Source organism: Podarcis tiliguerta, assembly GCF_965153285.1.
Source record: "Podarcis tiliguerta genome assembly, chromosome: 14".
NCBI classification, from domain to species: Eukaryota; Metazoa; Chordata; class Lepidosauria; order Squamata; family Lacertidae; genus Podarcis; species Podarcis tiliguerta.
The window spans coordinates 28,676,394-28,698,971 of record NC_139547.1 but is presented as its reverse complement, the minus strand read 5'-3'; the positions used below and the strand labels follow the sequence as shown (position 1 = coordinate 28,698,971).

The 22,578-nt window shown below is 56.1% G+C and overlaps 1 protein-coding gene across 2 annotated transcripts; it reads right to left on the bottom strand.

Moving 5' to 3' along the window:
• Positions 1-121: 121 nt before the first annotated feature.
• On the bottom strand, positions 122-22,357 carry STRC (stereocilin). 2 transcript variants are annotated; one of them, XM_083413247.1, is made up of 28 exons: positions 21,646-22,357; positions 15,124-16,158; positions 14,973-14,997; positions 13,039-14,338; positions 12,216-12,278; positions 11,822-11,938; positions 11,440-11,606; positions 10,456-10,645; positions 9,895-10,010; positions 9,064-9,196; positions 8,587-8,757; positions 7,653-7,691; positions 7,039-7,206; positions 6,799-6,942; positions 6,467-6,525; positions 6,259-6,382; positions 6,037-6,128; positions 5,315-5,453; positions 4,654-4,856; positions 4,479-4,569; positions 3,072-3,231; positions 2,435-2,604; positions 1,719-1,874; positions 1,261-1,406; positions 921-1,069; positions 725-822; positions 372-519; positions 122-235 (listed from the first exon to the last, which is right to left on the bottom strand). In XM_083413247.1, exons 1-28 carry the CDS (start codon positions 22,250-22,252, stop codon positions 141-143), a joined length of 6,105 nt encoding a protein of 2,034 aa, XP_083269373.1. In that variant the 5' UTR covers positions 22,253-22,357; the 3' UTR covers positions 122-140. The 2 variants fall into 2 exon arrangements, with proteins under 2 accessions (XP_083269373.1, XP_083269374.1); XM_083413248.1 differs by lacking the exons at positions 15,124-16,158; positions 21,646-22,357 and adding an exon at positions 16,250-17,150.
• Between the last annotated feature and the right edge of the window lie 221 nt (positions 22,358-22,578).

Below are 22,578 nucleotides of genomic sequence, written 5' to 3'. Positions count from 1 at the left end.
TCCTGCAGACATGCTGCCAGTCCGTGTCAACAGGTGGTCATACTGGTCGCCTCGTCTGCCCCGTGGTACTGGAGGCAGCGAGTGGGGGAGGGCACAAGACGGTCGCAGGCACCAGCCAGAGTCAGTGCAAAGGGGCAGCTTTATTGCAAGGCCAGGGGCCCCCCGAAAGTCAAAAGGAGGCAGCAAGATGGAAGCAGCAGCAAAACAGCTGGACGGAGCCCTGAGCCACTTCTGCCTGTGGAGGAAGAAGGAGGAAGAGGAGCACAGCTTCACTGGAGGGGCCAGGGGCAGCACAGCGCTGGGAGGTGGCATGCCAGGGGGCAGTGCCCATGGTGAGGCATGCAGGGGTCAAGGCAGGGGTGGGCACATACTCCTGTAGTCCTGGCAGGGCTCCCCTTCGCACTGTGCCAGCTCCAGGGCCCATTTTTGCTTAGGATTGAGGAGTCCATACTGCTGGGCTGTCACAGCCGATGCCTGGGGGCTTGTCAGACTGAGCAGCTGGGCTGGGCTGAACACCACCTGAGGGGGAGCAGAGAAAGACGAGGCAGAACCCACCAGGAGCTGCCAGCGCAAGTGGGATGATGCTCCACCCCCCACCTGTTTCCGCTGGGCCCAGCACTGGAGGGGCAGCCCCTGCCTGGCCCACATTTAGAGCCCCAGCTGAGAGGCCCGCCCCAGGCTTCCCCCTCCCCATCCCAGACCCCCAGGACAACAAGGCACTCACTGCAAATTTGGGGGCGGGGATCAAGGCAACTGCCTCTGGGGTCAGAGCCCGAAGTTGCTCTGGGACGAGGGACGAGAGGACGATGTCCGGCAGCCCCGCTGGGAAGGAGAGAAAGAGGCCGGTGGTGCCCACCCAGGGTGTGTTGCCCCGAAAGCAAGATAGAAGCAAGGACTCCCTCCACCACACAGCCACCGACCTGCCAGCGTCCCAATCTCTGTGAAAATCCCTGGGCCCCACATGGCGACAGGCCCAAAGGCAGCGGGGGTGACCAGGAGCCAGGCCAGGGCTTCCAGTTTCTCCTCAGAGCAGCTGAGATGGAGCAACCCCAGGAAGGAGGCTGCTTTGCTGTGGGGAAGGAAGAGGGCTGTAGCTGGGGTGCAGGGAGGGAGGTGGAGGCCTCTGCACCAAAACAGAAACTGGAAACTGGGTGTGCGTGTGTCCTGCCTGCAACCGTAGAAGGCTGGGAGCAGCAACCCCTCTAAGGTTAGAGGGCTCCCAGGCCCTCTGCCAATCCCTGTGCCTTCCAGCCTCCCTACCTGAATTCCTGGCTGTTGAGCTGCCTGATCTCCGCCACCTGCAGCCCACAGAGGAGGTGCCCGAGAGACACCAAGTCCAGCAGTGCCAGATTTTCCGCGCTCACCTTGTGCTGCTTTGCAAGGAGGCTGCCAACCACAGCCTGCATCTGGGTGTGCAGAGAGACAATGGGGAGGCCCCATCAGGACTGTGGCCAGACACCCAGGCAAAGCCACGTGGTTGTGGCTGGCTGGCTGGCTGGCAGCTTCTGCCCAGGCTGCCTCAGAAGGCCTGAGATCACAAAAGGGGATGGAAGGTGGCATGTTGCCTCTGAAGCTCAACCTGGCCACAGGGACACAGTTGTCTCCATGGATCAAATCAGAAGCTGGGATGGCTTTCGTAATTCCGGGACTTTGCCTGGAAAATCGGGACACTTGGGAGGTATGCAGTGGGTGAGCCAGGAAAATGAAGAGCCCCTCACCTGCCTCTCTGTCCAGCCTTCCAGGCCCCCCAGCACTGACAAGGCTCCCCAGTCAGGAATCTCCAGCTCCTGTAGCTCCTCTTCGCTCAGTTGGAGGGCCAGGAAACCCAACTGTAGCATCTCCACTGCGCCCATTGCCCAGGTCGGCCCCAGAACCTGCAAGCACAGGGGGACCCTCCTAAGCCACGGTCCCTTCCTTCACACCTTGGAGACACCCCCCCCCAAAGCAAAACCTGCTCATGGATGTCCCACTCCTGAACAAGAGGGCTTCATGGTCCAACTGCATGAAAGGCCTCCCTGTAGGCTGGACAGGCTACCCCCCGGGCAACCCCCCACCCAACCCTTTGGGGCTGAGGGAGGCCCAAAGTGTCCGTGGGCTATTTATGGCAGGAGCCGCCTTCAGCCAAGGCCCTGGGTGGCTTTCAAGGCCTGGCCTACACGCTGGAAGGGACCTACTAAAGTTAATTGACAAGACTCACTTAGGTTCATTCATTCCAATGGGTCTACTCTGACGTACCCGCCAACATTTCTCCAATGAAAATAAGGATGTCTTAAGGAAAAACAGGACATTCCGGGGTCAAATCAGAAACAGGGACAGCTTCTGTGAATCTGGGACTGTCCCTTGAAAATAGGGACACTTGGAGGGTCTGCTCTGTGTCAGACTTGGCTGAATACCCCCCCTCTGGGGTCAGAATACAGTCTGGTGGAGAACTCACCTCTTTGGCTTTGCTGAGAGCAGCCTGGCGCTGATACGGACGGAGGGCGAGGTCCTGACTGATGAGGCTCAGGCAGTCATGGAACTGGTCCAGCTCCATTGCGCTGATCTGGGTGGCGCTCCAGGCCGAGGGGAAAGAGGCCCGGATGTCGGAGCAGCTGGGCACAGGTTCTGCACAGGGAGTCCGGCAGGGGTGGGGGTGGGCAATGAGCTAGCCCAAAAGGACAGGGAGGGTCCCTAACCCCTCCCCTTGGCCTGAGTGTGCTTCAGGCAGTGGTGTAGCGTGGGGGGTGCAGGGGGGCCGGCCGCACCGGGCGCAATATTGGGGGGGGGGGCGCTCGCAGATCTCTGCCCCTACCTGGCTCACTCACTCTCTCTCACTGCAGTGCTGGCTGTACGAATCCGATCCGAGCCGCCGGGTCACCGCCCACTGTCGGGGGGGGGGGTGCCAGGCGTGCGGTGCGGTGTGGAGAGAGAGCGAGGGACTATCTGGGGGAGGGACAGTGCAGCGGGGGGGGGGGCGCAAATTACTTGCCTTGCCCCAGGTTAGGGGGCGCAAATTACTTGCCTTGCCCCGGGTGCTGACAACCCACGCTACGCCACTGGCTTCAGGGGCACCTCCTCAGACAGAAGCTCACCTTCCTGGGAGCCCTCCAGGCTCCTCCTCACCAGGGCCTCTTTCTGGGCCTGCAGCCCCCCGCCTGGCCCTTGAGGGTCACACAGCTGGCCCTGCTCACTCTCCTCCCACAGCTTCTGGCTCTGCAGCAGCTGCTCCACAAGGTCCTTGCTCAGCACTGCCTGGAGCAGAACAGGATGGGAGAGGCAGGTCATAGAATTACAGAACTGTAGAGTTGGAAGGAACTCCAGCGATCATCTAGTCCAACTCCCTGCAATGCAGGAATCACAGCTAAGCAAGGCAGAGAGGCAGGGACACACTGACACAGCAGAGCCCATCCGTGGGGCTCCTCTCCCCTCAGCCCTTCAGCCCCTCAGCCCACCCCCTCCCCAAGCAATCAGATGATGAGACAATAGGAAGTGCTTTCATGCAATGTCTGACAATTCTTTTTTTAAAAAAATAAATTAATTATGCATTTCACATATGCAACGTGTGATAATTCTTATAAAGAACTGCTTGTCAAGCAGTGCATGAGCAAAGGTCCTGAGGGTGGGGATAGGGGCAGATCTACTATAAACTAATGGAACTTAAGCTTCAGGGCCCGTAATCCCAGAGGGGCCCCAGAAGTGATTTTAGTTCACATGGCTTAACAATTTTGGGTGTATTAGACCCAATTTGCACGACTAAAATTGATTATTATTTTTGTTGGATATAATTCAACAATCCCAAAATTTGAGAGTCAACAGCACATAAAAGGATGTCATATAGAGGAGGGAGAAAGGTTGTTTTCTGCTGCTCCAGAGAAGCGGACACGGAGCAATGGATCCAAACTACAAGAAAGAAGAGTCCACCTAAACATTAGGAAAAACTTCCTGACAGTAAGAGCTGTTCGACAGTGGAATTTGCTGCCAAGGAGTGTGGTGGAGTCTCCTTCTTTGGAGGTCTTTAAGCAGAGGCTTGACAACCATATGTCAGGAGTGCTCTGATGGTGTTTCCTGCTTGGCAGGGGGTTGGACTCGATGGCCCTTGTGGTCTCTTCCAACTCTATGATTCTATGATTCAGATGTAAAGGTGAACCGTTGCAGGAACTTGAAAATGATAAGGCATAGGGAAATTCTATTTACACCAATGACTTTGATGTGTGAGATGATCGAGGACAGCAATTTTAATCAAAAACTGAGACGTAGTAGTTATTATTATTAGGTCCACCACTGGTGAGGATGCCACTGGAGGTCAGCCGTGGCTGCTAGGTGGAGCCTCCATGTCCAGAGGCAGTCTGCAGCTGATTGCTGGATGAGGATGAGGGTGGGGAGAACACACACACCACAGCCACACTTTGCAATCAGAGCTATTTGGCAGTGAGACAGAATGCTGAAGGACCCTCCAGCGCAGGAGATAGACATGGATACAGACCCTCACCCTGCCTCACCTGGGGGATTCGCTGGGTGCTCTCCAGAGGGAGCCTGAACACCAAATGCCCCAGCTGCTCCAGCTCCACTTGGCTCCAGTGCTCTGGGTCCCTGTAGTGGTAAAACAGTGAGGTGGTCATGTAGGCAAGCCGAGGCCTTGAGCTCAGCCAGGCTCCAAAAAGGCACCTTCCTCACCCCAAAGCACCATCTGCCATCAGCAGCTGCCCAAGCACTTCCGCAACACCATTATCGAGGCAGGTCTCCCGTAGCTCATCCAGGTGCTGGAGCAGATTTGCAGGATTGGCATGGACCAGGTTGTCGGGCTCCAGGAAGCCCACCAAAGGGCCGAGCAAGCTCAATATCTCCACTGAGATGTCTGCCTCCCCTTGGGACCTTTGCTGAAATACAGAGGGGAGGGAGGTGGGTGGGTGGCTCCCACTGGTCCCAGCCAGGAGTGGTGGTGCTGCAAGGAGTTTGGCCTGGGAAGGGTAACTTTGCTGCTGCCCCATCCCTGAGCCCAAGGACAGGGTGCCTGAAGACACAGCACTCCATCAGAGCTCACTGTTGCATTTTGACATAGGGAGAGGGGAGAATGCCTCAAGGAATTTCCCTCCCTGCATCCTTCCCTGTGGTCCTCCTGCACCTGGAAAGGATGGGATGTGTCCCAGATGAGCCTCCGGTTATTGGCTCATTTTGGACCTCACACTATAACTATTGTCCCCATTTCACAGATCCCAAGCAAACCAATAAACCCACAGCAGAGCTGGTGGTGGTGGTGGGGAGGTGGAGAAGTGCACTGGGTTCCAGCTGTGCCACTCTGGCTCTCAAAACTGGTCGCTGCTCCTCTCCCCCTTACCAGTAGTGCCTGCAAACTGTGCCGGGCGAGGGCGGCCCGTCGAGGGGGTGGCAAGACCAACAGGTCGTGTGGGTGGCTCCTTACATAGTCCAAGATCAGCAGGAAGGCCTTGCCAGGAAGCTTGTCCAGCAGGTGAGTCCTGGCCAGGAAGGAACACCTCACTTCAGCAGCAAGAAGCAGGCCAGGCAAGGCGGGGGAGGCAGGGAGGAGTGCTGGATCTGGCCCAGTAGCACAGAATCAAGGGGTGAAAGGAACACGCCCCCCCCACCTCAGTCAATACAGCAGCCTGCTGCACTGCTGAAAAGCCTGAAGACTCAGGAAGGTCTTCCTATAGGTTCCTCTAGCAGCGGTTCTCAACCTGTGGGTCCCCAGATGTTGTTGGACTACAACTCCCATCATCCCTGAGCTCTGGCCTTGTTAGCTAGGGGTGATGGGAGTTGTAGTTTAGTAAGATCTGGGGACCCACAGGTTGAGAAAGGCTGCAAGCCTTTTCAGTGGCAGATATTTGAATATGGCGCTCTCTCCTCTCGCCGAAACAAACCCAGCACCTTTGATGCCTTTCTTAGCCACTAGGGGGAGCTTCCATGCAGCCAAGAGGTCCGGTGCCCATCAAATCCTGGGTCACAAGGAGGCAGCACAAGAGGTTTGCCGCCACCTACCTAACCGGGTGTGTTGAGTGGGAGGGAGGACAGGCACTTGGGGTGGGGAAGCAGGTCACCTACGGCAAGTCCATGAGGAACTGGGGTCCCAGCCCCAGCAACTCCGTGGTAGAGAGGCTGGGTCTCCTCTGGATCTCCTCCCAGATGCATCCTTTCTGGAAACAAAGGCACAGCTTGACATTAACTGAGGAGGGGGGCATTATGTGCCCGGGCCCATTGCTCTGCACCCGCTGAGCCCATTCCCTGCTTCCATCCAGGCTTGGCCTCTCCCTAATGCCTTCTTACCAGGCTCCAGGGCAGGTGGAGGTCTTGGCTGTAGAGAGCTTCCAGAACAGCCAGAAAATCTGCCCCAGCTTCAAAGGTCTGCAGAGAGGTGCAGGATAGTCCCATGGCCAGGTGTCCCAATGCCCTGCCATGGGGAGAGAGTTCAGCCATCGCCACCCATGTCATCCCATTAGCAGAAGAGGGGAGAAGGAGGGGAGTTGGCTCTCACCAGATCAGGTCCCCCGTCATGTTGGCACTGGCTTCAATGCTCTGCCAAAGGAACTGGGCCTGAGAAAGAGGAACGTAAAAAGAAACTAGGAAGCTGGCTTGTGCCAAGCCAGACAGTGGGTCCATCTAGGTCAGCATTGTCAGCATGGACTGACAACAGCTTTCCAGGCTTTCAGGCAGGGAACAATTCCCAGCTTCCCCTGGAGATGCTGGTGGTGCTGAGCCTATGGCTGTCTGCATGCTCTACCCCTGAGCTATGGAGACACCACAGGGAGTGAACGACACCCTTTGCTTTGGCCTGCCATCACCCTGCCCAGCACTCTTCTCCCATACCTGCTGTGGGGACCAAGGTGCCTTCCGGTGCCAGCTGCTCCTCCCCAGCAGGGCCTGGGTGTCCACCTGCAGGAGCTTGAGAGGGACAGCAGGCAGGAGGCAGTCCAGGTGGGCACTGAGGACAGGGGACTCTGGGCCATGCCTCTGGGACAGGCACAAGAAGGGGACATGCGGTTAGAGTGGCTGAAGCCATTTGAGGGCACCACCCCCACCCGGATCCCTGTGGGCCTCGCCAGATACCTGCAGAGCTTGAAGCAGACCTGCCTTTTGAGCTCCTGAGAGATGGGGCAGAGTGGGGCCCACACATGCACAGCCTCTGGCCAAGACAGCAGCCACCGCCACCTCCAGAGATTGGGGACCCAGGCCAGCGAGGAGGGAGCAGAGAGGCTCAGTCCCACTCAGCGTCACCTGCAGAGACAGAAGGCAGGGTGGGAGGGAGGCCACAGAGCCCATCACTGGCAACCAAGGGGTGGGGTGGGGGTACTGGTGGGGCTTTGGATCCCCCTGCCCAACAGTATCAGCAGATAGGGAGATGCTTTGCTTTCCATTTTGGATTGAACAAGCATGTCTGTAGCTTGCAGGTTTACAAAACGGTTATAATAGAGGCAAGATTCCCAGAGAGTTCCTCCCTCCCCAGACTAGACTTTATTTCTCACTAGTTCTTTTCAGCTCTTCTTTCCTGAAGAAGAGTCAGGTGGCAGATTCTCCAAGCCAAGCTGGGTTCTGCCGTCTTCAGAGCTGTGGGCCTGCCAACTGCTGACCTGCCCCTGCTGTCTGGACCAGGTCAAACAAGGAGGTCTCTGCCCCAGACCTCCCCATCCACCTCTGAGCTTCACCTTCTGGGTGATACTCACATTCTCCATCCGCAGGGCCTGTGAGAGCAGCAGGAGAGCCTGAAGGGAAGAAGGATCTCTCAGTGTGGCAGCACCTCCACTTTGGAACTCCCTGCCTATTGATACCTGGCAGGCTCCTTCCTTGTACTATTTTCAGGGCCTGCTAAAAACATTCTTATTTATATAAGCCTACCCAGATGCTTAGAAAGTTGATTGAGTTTTAGGCTGGAACTACATCGACCTTTTAAACGTTATTAAATACCGTATTTTTTGCTCTATAAGACTCACTTTTTCCCTCCTAAAAAGTAAGGGGGAATGTGTGCACGTCTTATGGAGCGAATGCAGGCTGCGCAGTTATCCCAGAAGCCAGAACAGCAAGAGGGATCGCTGCTTTCACTGTGCAGCGATCCCTCTTGCTGTTCTGGCTTCTGAGATTCAGAATATTTTTTTATTGCTTTCCTCCTCCCAAAAACTAGGTGCGTCTTGTGGTCTGGTGTGTCTTATAGAGCGAAAAATACAGTATACGTAATGTTCTGTAACGTTTAATGCAGTTTCCCATGGCTGGTGGCTCTCTGCTCTGCAGTGCCCTCTGGTGTCACATTTTAATAACACATTTTTAATGTTATAAAGCATGAGGATAGATCCGCCCCTAAATCTGCTTTCAGGTTTTTTTGCTATTGTAACTTTTTGAAAGTTTAAAATTATTGTTGCTAATTTTTCTTATTGATAGCCTTCGTTTTATATTTAGAGGGTGGCTTTAAAAAAAACCCCAACAAATAAGGAAGCTGCCTGAGCATAAGGAAGTGGAAGGCCTAGCCCATCCCCTTGACAGGGAGTTGGTGGGACTGACCTAGGCAGGCTGCTGCTGCCCCCAACTCTGGAGGAATGGCTCTAATTTGCCTAATACCCACCCACCCCCATGGCAGATGCAGGGCATACCCTCAGGATGACTCACCTGGGCACGGCTAAGCTGTGCTGCTTGCAGCTCTGGGAGGATAGCCCCTACCTGAGACTCTGACAGGCCCCGTAGGAACTCCACCCCCATGGCTGGCACAAGACCCCGCCAGGATTGCAGCTCGTGGGAGCCCACCGAGGAAGGCAGGAGCTCTGCCAGGGCATGGGCCAGCTGGAAGAAGAAGGAGGAGGAGGAGGAGGAGGAGAAGAAGGAGAAGGCAATGGCAAGTCAGATGAGGTGGTGGCCTAACCAGGGGAAGGAGCCAGCTTTGGTCAAGGAGGCTTCAGTCCTGGAGCAGAGGAGGGTTCTTCAGGTTTGCTTCCAGTTGGGAGAGCATCACCAGAGCTGGATCTCTGTGAACAGTAGCTTGCCCCCAGAAGGAAGCTGAGGGACAGTGGGGAGAAAAGTCCTCAGCAGCACTGGCCCTAGGCTCGGCTCTGCTGTGCCCAAGAGAGCCTGGTCCTCTTCACCACTCACCTGCCCATTAGGGTCCACCACCCCTCTGGCCACACACTCCAGGAGGTGCTTCTCGATAGGCCCCCACAGATCTTGCAAGGGGGAGATCAGACGCAAGTCCCCGATGCTGAGGAAGCAGGTGAGAGCCCCGAGCCTGTGAGGATGGAGGAGGGGGCAGAGGCAGAAGTGGGCTGTTGGGACTTGCTCGCTTGGTGCTAGACACACCCCATGTAGGCCTGCCTGCTGTTCTAGACCACAAACTCTGATACTTCTGGCCGGTTTTTGCTCCAGATACGCAAAAGGTGATGCTCCTCCCCTTCTGAAGAACTTTGGCTCTTTCAAGAAAGGTCCAGTTCATAGGAATCAAGTTGGGGAGAGTTCCTGTTGCCATCAGCTCCTGCTTTTGGGCTTCCCACTGGGGCATCTGGATGGCCACTGTGAGAAGAGAATGCTGGACCAGATGGACCCCTTCAGCCTGACCCAGCTGCTGCTGCAAGTTCACATGTTCTGTACACCCCATGTGTCCACAGACTTTGAAAGAGAACCATGTGGACAAATAGCCTTCCATATGGGGTTCCTCAACTCCTGCTGCCATGACGCATCTTTGCCAGGAAATACTTTGGGGACATAACTCCTGTCTGGTCTAGCAATAATGATGTCCCCGGGGTCACCTTTGGCTTGTATCTTGAACGCAGCATGCCTTGCTCTCCCTTGGACCCAAAACCTTGGGAGGAAATCTCTTCCCCTGTGAACTCCTGCCTTGAACAGCTGCACCCAGCAATAAGTGGGATACCCTGGGACACAAAATCACCCAGGTCAGTTTGCTCCCAAGCCTTCCTCCCCACCGCTCACCTGCACATCTGCTCCTCAGTGCTCTCATGGCTCCTGTTGAGCAAACTACGTGCTACATGGCGCCCTTGAGCCAGGCCCAGCTCAGCCTCCTGCCAGCCATTCATCAAGCTCTGGATCTGGAGGGACACACCAACATTTAAGCATTGTTTGATAGTGGAATGGACTGCCTTGGAAGGTGGTGGACTCTCCTTCCGTGGAGGTTTTAAAGCAGAGGTCAGATGGCCATTTGGCATGGATTCTTTAGCTGTGATTCCTGCATTGCAGGGGTTGGACAACATGACCAACCTTCTAACTCTACAATTCTGTTATTTTATGGAAGCACCATCCCTAGCATAAGTGGGTACTCTCGGGCATGCTCAACCCCTCCTCCGGGGTTCCAGAGGGTGCACCACCAGCTTCCAGTCCTCTAGGGAGGGGGCTGGAGGTAGGGACTGCACCTTCTCACAAAGGGTTTATCCCCACAGAGGCAGATGAGAGCTTGCCCAGCTTTCCAGGGGCAACTGAAGGAGATGCCCAGGACACCCACCCCGGCTGCTCTCAGCTTCTCCAACCTGGTCCCACCTGCTGCGGTGTTAGCTGAAGGAAGTGGCCAAGCGGCAGGTGAGGAAGGAGAGGCTGGAGGCTTTGAAGGAACTCCGGGGGCCAGGAAGGGACTTCACCCAGAAGGTGCTCGGCCTGCAGGAGGCGCTGCACTAGGGCTCGTTTTTGTGCCAGCGTCATCCGGGCACTTTGGCTGCTAATGATGGCCAAGCTGAGGGTTGGAGAGGAGAAGAAAGAGGCCACGTTAGCAAGAGAAGTTCCTCCACCCCTCACCCGAGAAAACTACAGGCACACAGACCACATGCTGAGCGAAGGACTACCTGGCCTGATGCCAGGCATGAGGCTAGGGGGATGGGCACAGCCTAGGAAGACCAACTTAAGAAATGCTTCAGGTGAAATGAGAGGGCCCGGACACCCCTGCAGTAAGAGAGGCTGGTTGTGGCTACTCAGAAGTGACAGAAAGGACATTCTATTCTGACCACCCCTCCACAATAGGTCCGGAGGGTAGCAACATGAGAACAGGCCTTTCCTTCAGTGGCTCCCCGTTTGTGGAATGCTCTCCCCAGGAAGGCTCGCCTAGCACCATCATTATTTATCTTTAGGCACCAGGCAAAAACTTTCCTCTATAACCAGGCATTTGGCCTTGAGCTCTCTGTGACCTTTTAGAAGTAGGTGGGATGTTTCTAATGTATTTCTCCTTCCTCTTGGTTTTAATGTATCTATGTAGGATTTATTGTCTATTTGGTGAGTTGTAAGTCACTTTGGGTTGCCCTGGGCATGATAAAGCGGCTGACAAATTTAATAAATAAATGCTCAGGCACCATCTTTCCTGAAGGTTTCCTGCCACAAGACTGAAAGTGGGTTTGGGGACTAACCCCACCTGGGGCTAAACTCAGAGGGGTTCAGCTGGGCAGGGAGGACCTGAGGGCTCTGGAAGTGGTTTGGGGAAAGATGCCCCAGGAAGGCTTGGGCCAAGCCATGCAGGGGCCTGGGGGGACCACTCACACGCTATCGTTGGCCAACAAGGTGGATGGCAAGCGCAGGATGTCCGAGGCAGCCATGAAAGGCACAAAGTGAGAGAGGTGGAGGAAGAGTTGCGGGGTTGGCTGAGGGAACTTGCTCAGGAGCTGGGCGGCCAGTGACTCCACTGCCCGCTTGTCCCATGGAGGCACCTGGTGGAGGGAAGCAGAGGGAAAGGGAGTCCCCTTGGAGGGGTTCACAGGGCAGCTGTCCTCCACCTGGGACTCTCCAGGCGCTGAGGTCTGGAGCTGCCAACCAGGACCTACATTAAACAAACACCCCCCTTTCCATATGGAGCCTGGTGGGCATGTCAAGGCTGCACAGGTGCTGCACCCCTAATCAAGGCCAGCCCTTCTGCCAGACCTACCTTCATCTGCAGGTGATCCCAGGAGTGGTGCAGCACAGCCAGGAACCTCTGGATGGTCTCACCTTCCGCTGACCACAGCAGCCTCTGGACAACCTTATGGGGCATCTGCAGGTATTCCTGGAAAAGTGGGAGCGAGAGGAGGAGGCAAGGCAGCAACAGCAGCGCCACTCCCTTCCCTGCCCCACTGGAGCTGCCGCAAGGGAGCCTGAAAGATGGTTCAGGGAGACGCCTTGGACTGGAAGGAGGGGAAAGGGGGAGAGGTCAACCTTGGGGTTGGAGGAGGAAGAGGAGGAGGAGAGGTGCAGCTTCACTCCAGGGGCCTGTATTGGGCCAAGGAAGGAGTCAAGTGGCTTCAGGACTAACAGGACTGGAGACTGGGATGGAGGGAAGGTACCTGCATGAAGAACTCCAGAGCTGAGATGTTCTCCTCCCTCTCCAGCAGATTCCAGAGCAAAGGCTGCAAGGAGGAGAGAGAAGAACATAAGAGGAGCCTGCTGGATCAGACCAAAAGGGGTTTCTCTAGGCCAGCATCCTGTTCTCACAGTAGCCACCCAGATGCCCCAAGGGGAAACCCACAAGCTGGACCTGAGCGCAAGAGCCCTCTCTCCTCCTGCAGTTTCCAGAAACTGGGATTCAGAAGCATCATTGCCTTAGTCCCCGTGGCCAGTAGCCATCGACAGGCCTCTCCTCCCATGAATTGGTCTAATGCTCTTTTAAGGCCATCTAGGTTGGTAGGTGAGAGTGAGACAGGTGTGTAAGATGCACCATGGAGAAAAGTGTTAAACCTTGTTTTCCATTGTATGCTGAACAGAGAAGGAGCAGAGTGCTTGATATAGTTTGCAGTGATAGTATGTGGTCCACTAAATGTTCCCTCAATGGGGAAAAATAAGTGCATTTTAGTATTTCTTGATGATTTTTCAGGGGGTTGGGCTAGATGACCCTTCAGATTTTGTACAATTCTATGATTCCGTGAAACTGTCTTGGAAGAGGAAGAGACTGAACCCGTGATCTGACTCACATGAGCAACAAATGGTAATAACTAAACAATATATCCTCATGTCTAAATCCGTTCATGCAGCCCAGAGGGAAGACCCCCTTCTTGGGCTTCCCCAGTGTGTCCCCCCCCAGGGCGGGGACACATTCCTATCAGGCATTCCCCATGTGATTATGGGCAGTAGCCTCCCCCACCCTCCTCCTGCCCCAAGAGCATCACCCACCCCAAAGCAGTTCAGCAGGTCTTCCTTGGTGGACGGATCCAGCTCTCCTTCCTGCAGGAACTGGCTCACATCCTCCAGGATGCTGAGGGAGAAGTTGGCTTGGAGAGAAGTCCCAAAGGAGCTGTTGGCCAGGAGGCTGGAGAGCAGGAGAGCCTGGCCCAGCTGTTGCCTGGCTCCCTCTTGCCCCACTTCACCAAGGGCAGGAGAAGCCAGCAGCAAGTCCAGCAGCTGCAGCAGGTAGCCAGCACTGGGAGCCCACTGGGAAGAGGAGTGGAGGGGCTCTTTGCACCGGGCCAACTGGGATACCAGTGCCGTCAGGAAGGCCGGCGCATCCTGGCAGAGCTGCGGGAGCAGTGGCAGCACCCCTGGGAGCCACGGAAGGGAGCAGCTCCTGTCCTGCTCAACAGCCAAGCAGTGAACCTGCACCCAGGGGTGGGCCAGCTGCAGGGCTTCCAGTAGGGACTCGTTGCTGCACACAAGCTCCTGGAAGCTCTGCAGGTGGGCATCCCCACACTGAGCTAGGAAGCTGGTGTTATGCAGCGCTTGGGGGCTCCAGGCCCTGGCGCCACACCCTGCTGCTTCCGTGCTCTGGCGCAGAGTGGCATTCAGCCCAGCCCCTTGGGCCAGCGGGCTGTGGCAGAGGGTGCCCAGCCACTGCCTGGTGGCATCAGAGACTTCCCGCAGGCTGCTGCTGCTACAGAGGTTTTGGGTCCAGAGGGTCTGGTTCTCCAGGGAGAGGCAGGTCCAGAATTCCTCCTGGCCCAGCAGACGCCTGCTCAGAGCCTCTGAACAATGGCTGGGCCGTAAGGGCATGGAGAGGTTGGCACAGAGCTCCTCCACCAGCTCCTGGTGGGGCCCAAGGTGCAAGAGGACAGAGGCATTGCCACACACTGTGCTGTTGAACTGCTGGGGGAAGTACTCCTTGCAGGCTCGTATCCAGACCGGGTCGCCCTCAATGGAGGAGAAGTACCAGGCGGTGCTGGAACACAAGGCCTCCAGGTCCGGCGGGGGCCGGTGGGGCTCTTTGGAGCCATTGAAGAGGGTGCAATACAAGTAGATGGTGAAGTTGGAGATTCCTGGCAAGCCGGGGATGCTCTCGTTGCAGGCGGCCTCCAGGACTTCCGCCTGGGAAGGGGGCTCGGCAAATGCTCTCCGGGGGGCTGGAGGGAGGGTCTCGCTCACCCTGTGCCCTCCCCCAGCAGGCAGCAAGCAACTGGGCACCGCGGGAGGCCATGGGAAAGAGGCCCGGGAGGCCAAGTCCACACGCAGGGTGTCCCAGCTGATGTTGTGTCTGATTCCCCTGCGAACAGCAGAGAAGAAAAGGGTCCACCACTTACCAGGCACAAGATGACTCAGTGCCATACCAGAGGTCACTCAGCAGCAGGGCAAGCCAGCAGCCATAATAATAATAATAATAATAATAATAATAATAATAATTTACTATTTCTACCCTGCCCATCTGGCTGAGTTTCCCCAGCCACTCTGGGCGGCTCCCAATTGAGTGTTAAAAACAACACAGCATTAAATCTTAAATAACTTCCCTAAACATGCCCCCAGGGTCCTGTCACAAATGGCCCTCTGCCCAGGTCACGGCCTGGCAGCACTACCACCCCTTCTGAATGTCACTCCATGCCATGTCATACCCCATGGCCTTGCCACCCTTTGCCCAAGGAACAACGAAACTCAGCCCAAGAGTAACAACAAGAACAGCATCACCACCACCCAGCGCAGGGAAAGGAGGCTGGTCACCCCTTCCAGGACATTTAAGAAGAGCCTGTTGCATCAGGACAAAGATCCAACATCTCTGCTCTCACAATGGCCAACCAGATGCCTGTGGGAAACCAGTAAGCAGGATTCGAACGCAAAAGCAACACTCTCCCTCTCCTGCGGCTTCCAGCAGCTGGTATTCAGAAGCTGTCCCCACAACCACTTACCACAGCAGCAGCTGCTGCAGGCTTCCTAGGGACAGAGAAGAGGAGTAGTTAGGGTTGTGGCCCCCTAGGAGGCCTTGCCCATCTCTCCCTCCCCTTGTGCCCTCCCCACCATGGCTTGCAGCCCCAATCATTCACCCACCCACCTACCTACCTACGGAGCACTTCCCATCTGGGTCAGGCTGGGGGATCCCCACTGCCTCTGAAGCCTCAACTGCCAGAAGGCCTGTCACATACAAGACCCTCCTCCGGAAGCTGGTGACGAGGGTGGGGCCTGCCCTTTGCCACAGTGTCTGCCTCAGCTCCTCCAGTGTCTCCCACAAGATGTTGCCCTCGGAGTCTCCTGCCGATTCCTGCACTTTCCCGCCTGTGCCTGGCTGCTCTGTCCGGTACAGGGTCTTTAGGAGGCTGGGTTCACTGCGATTGCCAGGGGGCATCTCTCGGGGGGTCGCGGGCACCAGGCCAAGGGGCTTCAGCTGGCCATCAGTGGGGGCGAAGCCTGCTGGGTGAATGTGCAGGAAGGCTGTCCAGCCAGTGCCCTCAAAGAGCCGGAGTAATTGCCCCAGCCAACTGGCATTTGCTTGGCACCCACTCTGCCCTGTTGGGGGGCAAAGGGACCCCTGTGGGCCAAGCAACCCAGAGAGGACGGCCTGGCCCAGGGCTTCCATCAGGCTGCTGAGAACCTCCCAGCCCTGCTGCCCATGGAGGTGCTGAGGGGGGTCCTGGGCCCAACTGAGGAGGAGGCTCAGCAAGTCCTGGGCAAAGCTCAGCCACCCATCCCAATGCCAGCTGCCTCGCCGCCAGGAAAAGAGGATGTCCTGGAGGAGCTGGCGTCCAGAGGCTGCTGGTGAGAGAGGCTTCTCGGCGTTGGGTGGTGGCAGCAGCAGTGGCAGCAGGAGGCTCTCCCAGGACTCCGGGGCTTCCTGCTCCTCCTCGCCCTGGAGGTACAGAGAGATGTTGCGGAGGAAGCTGGACAGGCGGGATTCAGGGCTCCGGGCCTGGGGAGAGGGAGGCTGCCTGCCCCACAGGGACTCCAGGCTGAGGAGAAGGGGGTGCATGTGCTGCTGATGTGCCAAGCCTGGGCTGGGCCCCGGAGAAATAGAGCCCCCTTGGCGCTGCTCTCCGGGAGGTGCCAATAGCCCTGCCAAACCCTGTCGCAGGTTTCTGCTTGGCTCCCCCGCTGCCCCTGCTGGAAGAAAGGGGACAGGGGTCAAATGCAGGAGGCCACTTGCATGCTCACACACAGACCCTTGACTCCCCTCCCTGCTACGCCCCTGTACCTGGCAGAGGATGCGTCAGCAAGAAGAGCCCCCAGAGGCCCCAGAAGAAAGGGGCCATGCTGGCACCCGTCCCATGCGCACAGTGGCTGGGGCCAGGGAAAAGGCGGCTGCTCCGAGAGGCTTGAAATAGGAGCTGACACTGGAGATGCGGTGCTGGTCCTGCAGAGCCGATCCCTTTCTGCCATCCAGAGCATTAGTTACATCCAGAAAGGAAAGGAGCCCAGCCTGACATGCAGGAGAGGAGGGTCCGGCCACGGGGGCAACAAAACCCCCACAGGCTGGCAAGGAGCTAGGGCTCCCTACCCTTAGACCCTAGAGGGAAGTCGCCCATGCTGGGGGATGGAGCCCTGCCATCTGCCCTGTACCCACAAAGGTGCCCTGATGAGACAAGGAGGCTCTGCAATCCCATCGCCTGGCTGGGAATGAGACCCGTCTGCCAACCTGATCAGCTGCTCCATGTGGAATTGGGGAGAGGGGATGCACCATCTTGCCCTTTGCATAAGAGGGCAGAATGCTGTCTGTCTGCTCTGGCATACAAGCTGCCCCAGCCCCTGGATCTGCTTTCTGCTTCCTCAGATATCTCTTTCTACTTCTTAGGCAGCCACTCTGCCCCCCTTCCATGCTATGACAAACTATGGAGTCCTTCAAGATGAGGAGGCCTAGGGGCCACTGGGGCGCTCTCTTTGATAAACCCAGAAAGTAACAGTGGGAATTGAGATGGTTCAAGGGTGCCAGGCTGTGAGACCAGAGCTATAGGATGCTTCATGCCCACAAGTGTGAGCCCAGGCTTCTGCTGTTTCTAGAGGTTTATGGGAGGTGACCTGAAACTTCTGGTGCACAGAAGCCCCACAGGAAGCCCAAACACCACACAGAAGGAGCTCCACGAAACCAATGTGCCTGTTTAGCTTGCTGGTGCAGCTACCCTGCCCTCTCCCTCCCTCCCTGGTAACCTGAGGCTTGCCCCACCATCCTGACACATCAAGGGGAACAATGGGGGCTTGATCCATTATTTATGCCTTGGGTATGAAAACAGTATGGGGCCTGTCACTCGAGGAGGAGGAGGAGGAGGAGGAGGAGGAGGAGGGAGACAGGCAAAGTTGCCTGTGATCTACAGAAAGAGGAAGAAGCTGGAACTTCGTTTCCTGAGCTCCAAGGCCCTGTGCTGATTCAGACTCAGCCAAAGGCCAGTCATCCCAGAGACCAGTGCTAGTTCCAGCCCCTTGGGAATCCCCTTTGGAAGACAACTCAGCTCTGCAGAAAGCCCCTCGTCCCATGTGGGTGTCAACTCCTAGACCCCTTGAGAATGGGCATAACCAAGGGGGGCAGGGGTAGGGTGCTCCCCTAAATAAAGTAAATCAATAAAAATACTTAACCAATGGAGGTTCTGCTCCCCCCCCCATGAAGCCTGCCCCCCCAACATAAATCCTAGTTATGTCCATGCCCCTAAGGAGGACTCACTCTTTCTACTCTGCCTAGTTTTAGGGGAAGCTGCTCCAAATGCCAGGAATCCAAATCAGCAATGCCCTCAAGCACCTTGGGTAAAGTGTGCCATTTTCTGTAAAAAAAATACCCCATCTCCATTATGTATGTTACAAACATTGTATACTGCTTAGTAGAACAAATCTAAGCAGCTTACATTTGAAAACTGTAAAAATACAAACTACAGTATTAAAAGAGAGTCCTTAAAAACCCAGGGGGAAAATATGCATCCTACAAAACCAATCAGTGTGCAAAGCAAAGAAATTGAAGAGTTGGAATCTGGGAAAACTTGAGTAAACATACATGTTTTTAAGAAGCATTTAAGGGTCATTGCTGTCTCCAATTCTCCACCTCACGAGTTGTGCGCACAGTGGGGGTTATCAGGAGAAAGCCTGTTTCCATGGTGTCAGCAATATGCCCCTCACAGAGCAGCCAGCAGGGATCTTCAGAAGATCTTAAAAACTGACTCAGGTGATACAACTACTTGCCACATGCACTGCCCTCTGAGCAGTGGGCTGGAGAGGGGGGGTTATTTAACATGGTGCCCTGTGATTGGGTGCAGTGTGTGTCTATTGTGATGGCCTTGGCATGGAGTGGGGAGAGGTGGGTCCAGTACTTAGTTGTCTTTGCTTTCTGTTGTGTTCAATCAGTGGTTGGGTGGGGGTGGCAAATTCAGAAGTGCAGGGTCCCTTCATGATTGTGACAGTCATGCCCCTTCTAAGATTAGAAAATAATCCTATGATTATGCAATAATGAGGAATGCATTGCAACAACCAGTATAGATTTCCATGTGTTGCTTTCCAAATAAATGTACTATTTTCTGTGCCCGTACATGGGCAAATACATTCCTTTGGTGTATTTTAAGTTGTGCTTCCTGTGAAGTTCTGTTGCACATAACAGAACTTGCAACCTGTTCTCTTGAAATGGAAGCCTGGCTTGTCTTTTCAGTGTTCCTCTGCCCTTGACTTTGGAGCACACAGTGGCTGAAAAGCTCCCCTTTGGAGCTGAAGGGGCAGCTCTAGGAGGCTGAAGATGGCAGCTACTCTGCTGCAGAAACAGGAAAGGATCTCTGACTCCAACTCCAGACCAATACACCACTCTGCTCAACGGGTGCCTTTTAACATATGCCACCCACTCTGATGTGGGAAACCTGAATGGAGATTTAAGTGGCATAAGATTTTGTATCAGCAGAGTTGCACTGCAGCGTTGTAGTGGCATAGCTTGTTTGGGACAGAGCACCTGAGACCCTCCAGTTTAACTCCCAACAGCTCAAGCTAGCATGCCCAACTATCAGGGGTGATGGGAGCTGGAGTCTAGCAACATCTGCAGGGCCACAAGTTTCCTGTCTCTGTATGAAGTAGTGGAGATGTATCTTAAGTTGCACTAACACAGAGGTGCCTTTGCTGTAGCTCACAAACTGTCAGAATTCCAGTACAGTCACACCTCAGGTTACAGGCACTTCAGGTTGCATTTTTTTGGGTTACGGACCTGCCGAGACCCGGAAGTACCAGAACAGGTTACTTCCGGGTTTTGGGGGTCGCGCATGCACAGAAGTGCTAAATTGTGCTCTGCGCATGAGCACCAAATTGCAACCCGCACGTGCGCAGACGTGCCACTTTGGCTTGCGAACGTGCAAAAGCATGGATCACGTTCACAATCCGAGCGTCCACTGTATAGGATTGTGCCTAAAGTCTAAAAACTAATAGATGCAATAGAGTAAATTCCAGTGTACAAAATGATAACATGTTGGAAAAGGAGAAGTTTTCACCATCACCACAAAGACTCCCACAAAGTAGGCCGGGCAGACCTCTCTTCTGGAAAGAAGTGCCAGAGGATGCATTAAGGACTCTCTTTGCTAAATGGAGTCCACACCCAAACAGGACAGAGAGCCAAACAGCCCTCATCTACTTCTGAGGGTTCCAAATTCACGTGGCCACACCGCCACTGCCTTGGACTGAAGCTTCTAATGGCCCTGCAGCCCACCCAGTCAGATTTTCTGAGAGCCTTCCATGACTCGTGTTGCAGTCCGTTGCACACTCTGGAGGAGGCTCTTTGGCCCTGCCAGCAGTCAAGGCTGGGCTAAAGGTCAAATTGACTCAGCTCAAGGCAACTCTCACCAACCCCCAAGGAAGCACATGGAAGATTCAAGACAAATAAAAGGAAGTCCTTCTTCATACAGCTGTGCAACTCACTCCAATAGGAGTGGCAGTGATGGATACCAACTTGGATGGCTTTCAAGGAACATTAGATAAACTCACGGTAGTCGATGGCTATTATTGATCGCTACACTCTGCCTCCATGGCTAAAGGCAGAAACTGCTGAAAACTGCAGGAAGGGAGATTTGCTAGGGTGCTAAGATCCTGCTTGCCGTTTTCCCATTGGGGGAATCTAGTCAGCCACTGTGAGAACAGAATCCTGAACTAGATGGTCCACGGGCCTGATCCAGCAGGCTCTCCTTATGCTCTTAGATGGCCAGCAAGGGCAGGAGGGGAAGGGGGCTGTTCTGGCCCCTGCATGGGGGCCTCTGGTAGTAGAGGCTACAGAACCAGATGACGCCCCCTTGCCTCCGCCCACCTCTGCAGCTACTTCCATAGCTGTCAACTTTTCCCTTTTCTTGCGAGGAATCCTATTCGGAATAAGGGAATTTCCCTTAAAAAAAGGAAAACGTTGACAGCTATGAGCTACTCCTCTTGTCCATAGCTCTGGCCAGCGGGTGCCAAGGGGCCAGAGGAGAGATGCGTAAGGGAGGCCACCTTTGCTCCCGGGGTCAAAGTCCGCTCCCCTGTCATAATTTCCCCCTCGGGTGGAGATAAAGCTGCAGAGAAGGGAGCCCGCAGCCACGCTCCCGGCCTTAGCCTGGTGCACGTGGGCGCGAGCCCCGCCCCATAGGCGGCAGTCGGCCAATCGGCGCCCACCCATGGGCGGTACCCATCACGTGGCGCGAAGGTTTAAATACCCCTCGGGGCGGGCGGGGCGGGGCGCGTGGGCCAGGCTGCGCCATGGGCTCGCTGCAGGTTCTGAAGCTGGGCTGCCTGCTGGGGCTGGCGCTGCTGCCGCTTCTCTGCGGCCTCCTGCCTGCCGTCCTTCTCAGCCTCCGGGGGGCTGGCGGGACCGGTGAGTGAGGGCGAGGACAGAGCTGGGCGGGGGTCGTGGCCGGGCTCCTCCCCCCCCCCTCTCAGCTCTCGCTTTTCTTTCTTCCTCCGCAGGCTTCTTTGCGCGCTGGCGGGGCGTCCTGAGCTGCGCAGCCGGTGGCGTCTTCCTGTCCGCTTGCCTGCTGGACATCGTGCCGGACTCGCTGGCCGACCTGCGCGAGGACCTGAGCCAACAGATTCCCCCGGTACCGAGCGGGGAAGAGTAGGGCGGGGGATCAGGACACTGTGACCGGGCCCGGAGGGTTGGAGCCGCATCGCGGGCTGCAGCCCCCGAACAAAAAGTGGGGAGGGGGGCTCCAGCGAACATCTTGCTGGCGCTGCTGGTCGCCGGAGTCCCGCTGGCCCTGCCCGCCCAGCTTTTGCGAGACAGCATGTGATGGGGCTGAGCTGATTCACACGCTCCTGTGCTTGAAGGTGCAGGGAAGAGGCCCCGAGATGTTGACTGGACAAAGGCCTGAGTTGCTCTCAGATTTGCCCCATGCCCTGTGGGAAAGGTTAGGGTGATCTTCAAATGGGCTGCTTACCTCCCCTCCATATTAAGCACACCAGGGCTGCCCTGTAACCTTCTGAAAGCAGTAGCCAAGCATTCCTTTAACTGAAACCTTTCCTGTTTAATTCCCAAGATAGGGGTTGTTGCAGCCCTGGGTAAGAATTCTCAGGAGCCCAGAGGCTCTGGAGCTCCTTTGGTGGTTTGGCCCTCCTGGCTCCAGGGGAGACACCCTTGGGTGGGTGTCAGGGCCTCGAGGGAATGGTTTCTCTCCTAACCTGATGGTGCCTCCCTTTTCTTCCCTGCCCCACAGCTGGACTTCCCGATGCCCGAACTGGTCCTGGCGCTGGGCTTCCTGCTGGTCCTGGTCCTAGAGCACATCATCTTGGCCTGCAGCGAGCAGCAGGGGGATGAGGCCTCCCTGCCCCTCTTGCCTTGCCCCTCTCCCCCGCACGGCGAAGAGGGCAGCCTGGCTGAGCAGCTGCAGCAGCAGCCACGCTTGGAGGCGGGAACCCCCCACTGCCACACGGGGGACACCAAAGCCCCCTCGTCCTTCCGCTCCCTGGTGCTGACCCTCTCTCTCTCCTTCCACTCAGTGTTTGAGGGCCTGGCGGTGGGCCTGCAAGACACAGAATCAAAGGTCCTCCAGCTGGCTGTGGCCATTCTCCTCCACAAGACCATCATCGCTGCCAGCTTGGCCCTGCTGCTGCTCCAGAGCCGCCTCCCCCTGCGCTGGCTGGCAGCCTCCATCGTCACCTTTGCGCTGATGTCCCCTCTGGGTGTGGGGCTGGGCATGGCTGTGATGCATAGTCCTGATGCAAGCGGCAGTCCCACCATGACCCGGAGTGTGCTGGAAGGCGTGGCTGCCGGGACCTTCATGTACATCACCTTCCTGGAAATCTTGCCTCAGGAGCTGAACGATCCTGCCAGACGCCTGCTCAAAGTCCTTGCTGTGCTGCTGGGGTTCTCAGGGATGGCTGGCCTGCGCTTCTTGGGCTGAGGGCCAGCAGCTGAGTGGGATGTCCTTCCCTGCAGAGATGGACGCTGGCAGGCTCGGCTTCCCAGGAGGCAGCTTTTTAGAATGAAGGGGTGGTGGCTTCTCCCTTTTCCCCCTCTTCCCAAGCGGACACTGATAGGCTGTGCCTTCAAATGTTTTTATTAAAGATCTGACCACTTTATAACTCTTTGGAACTAAGACCTTTCTGGTTCTT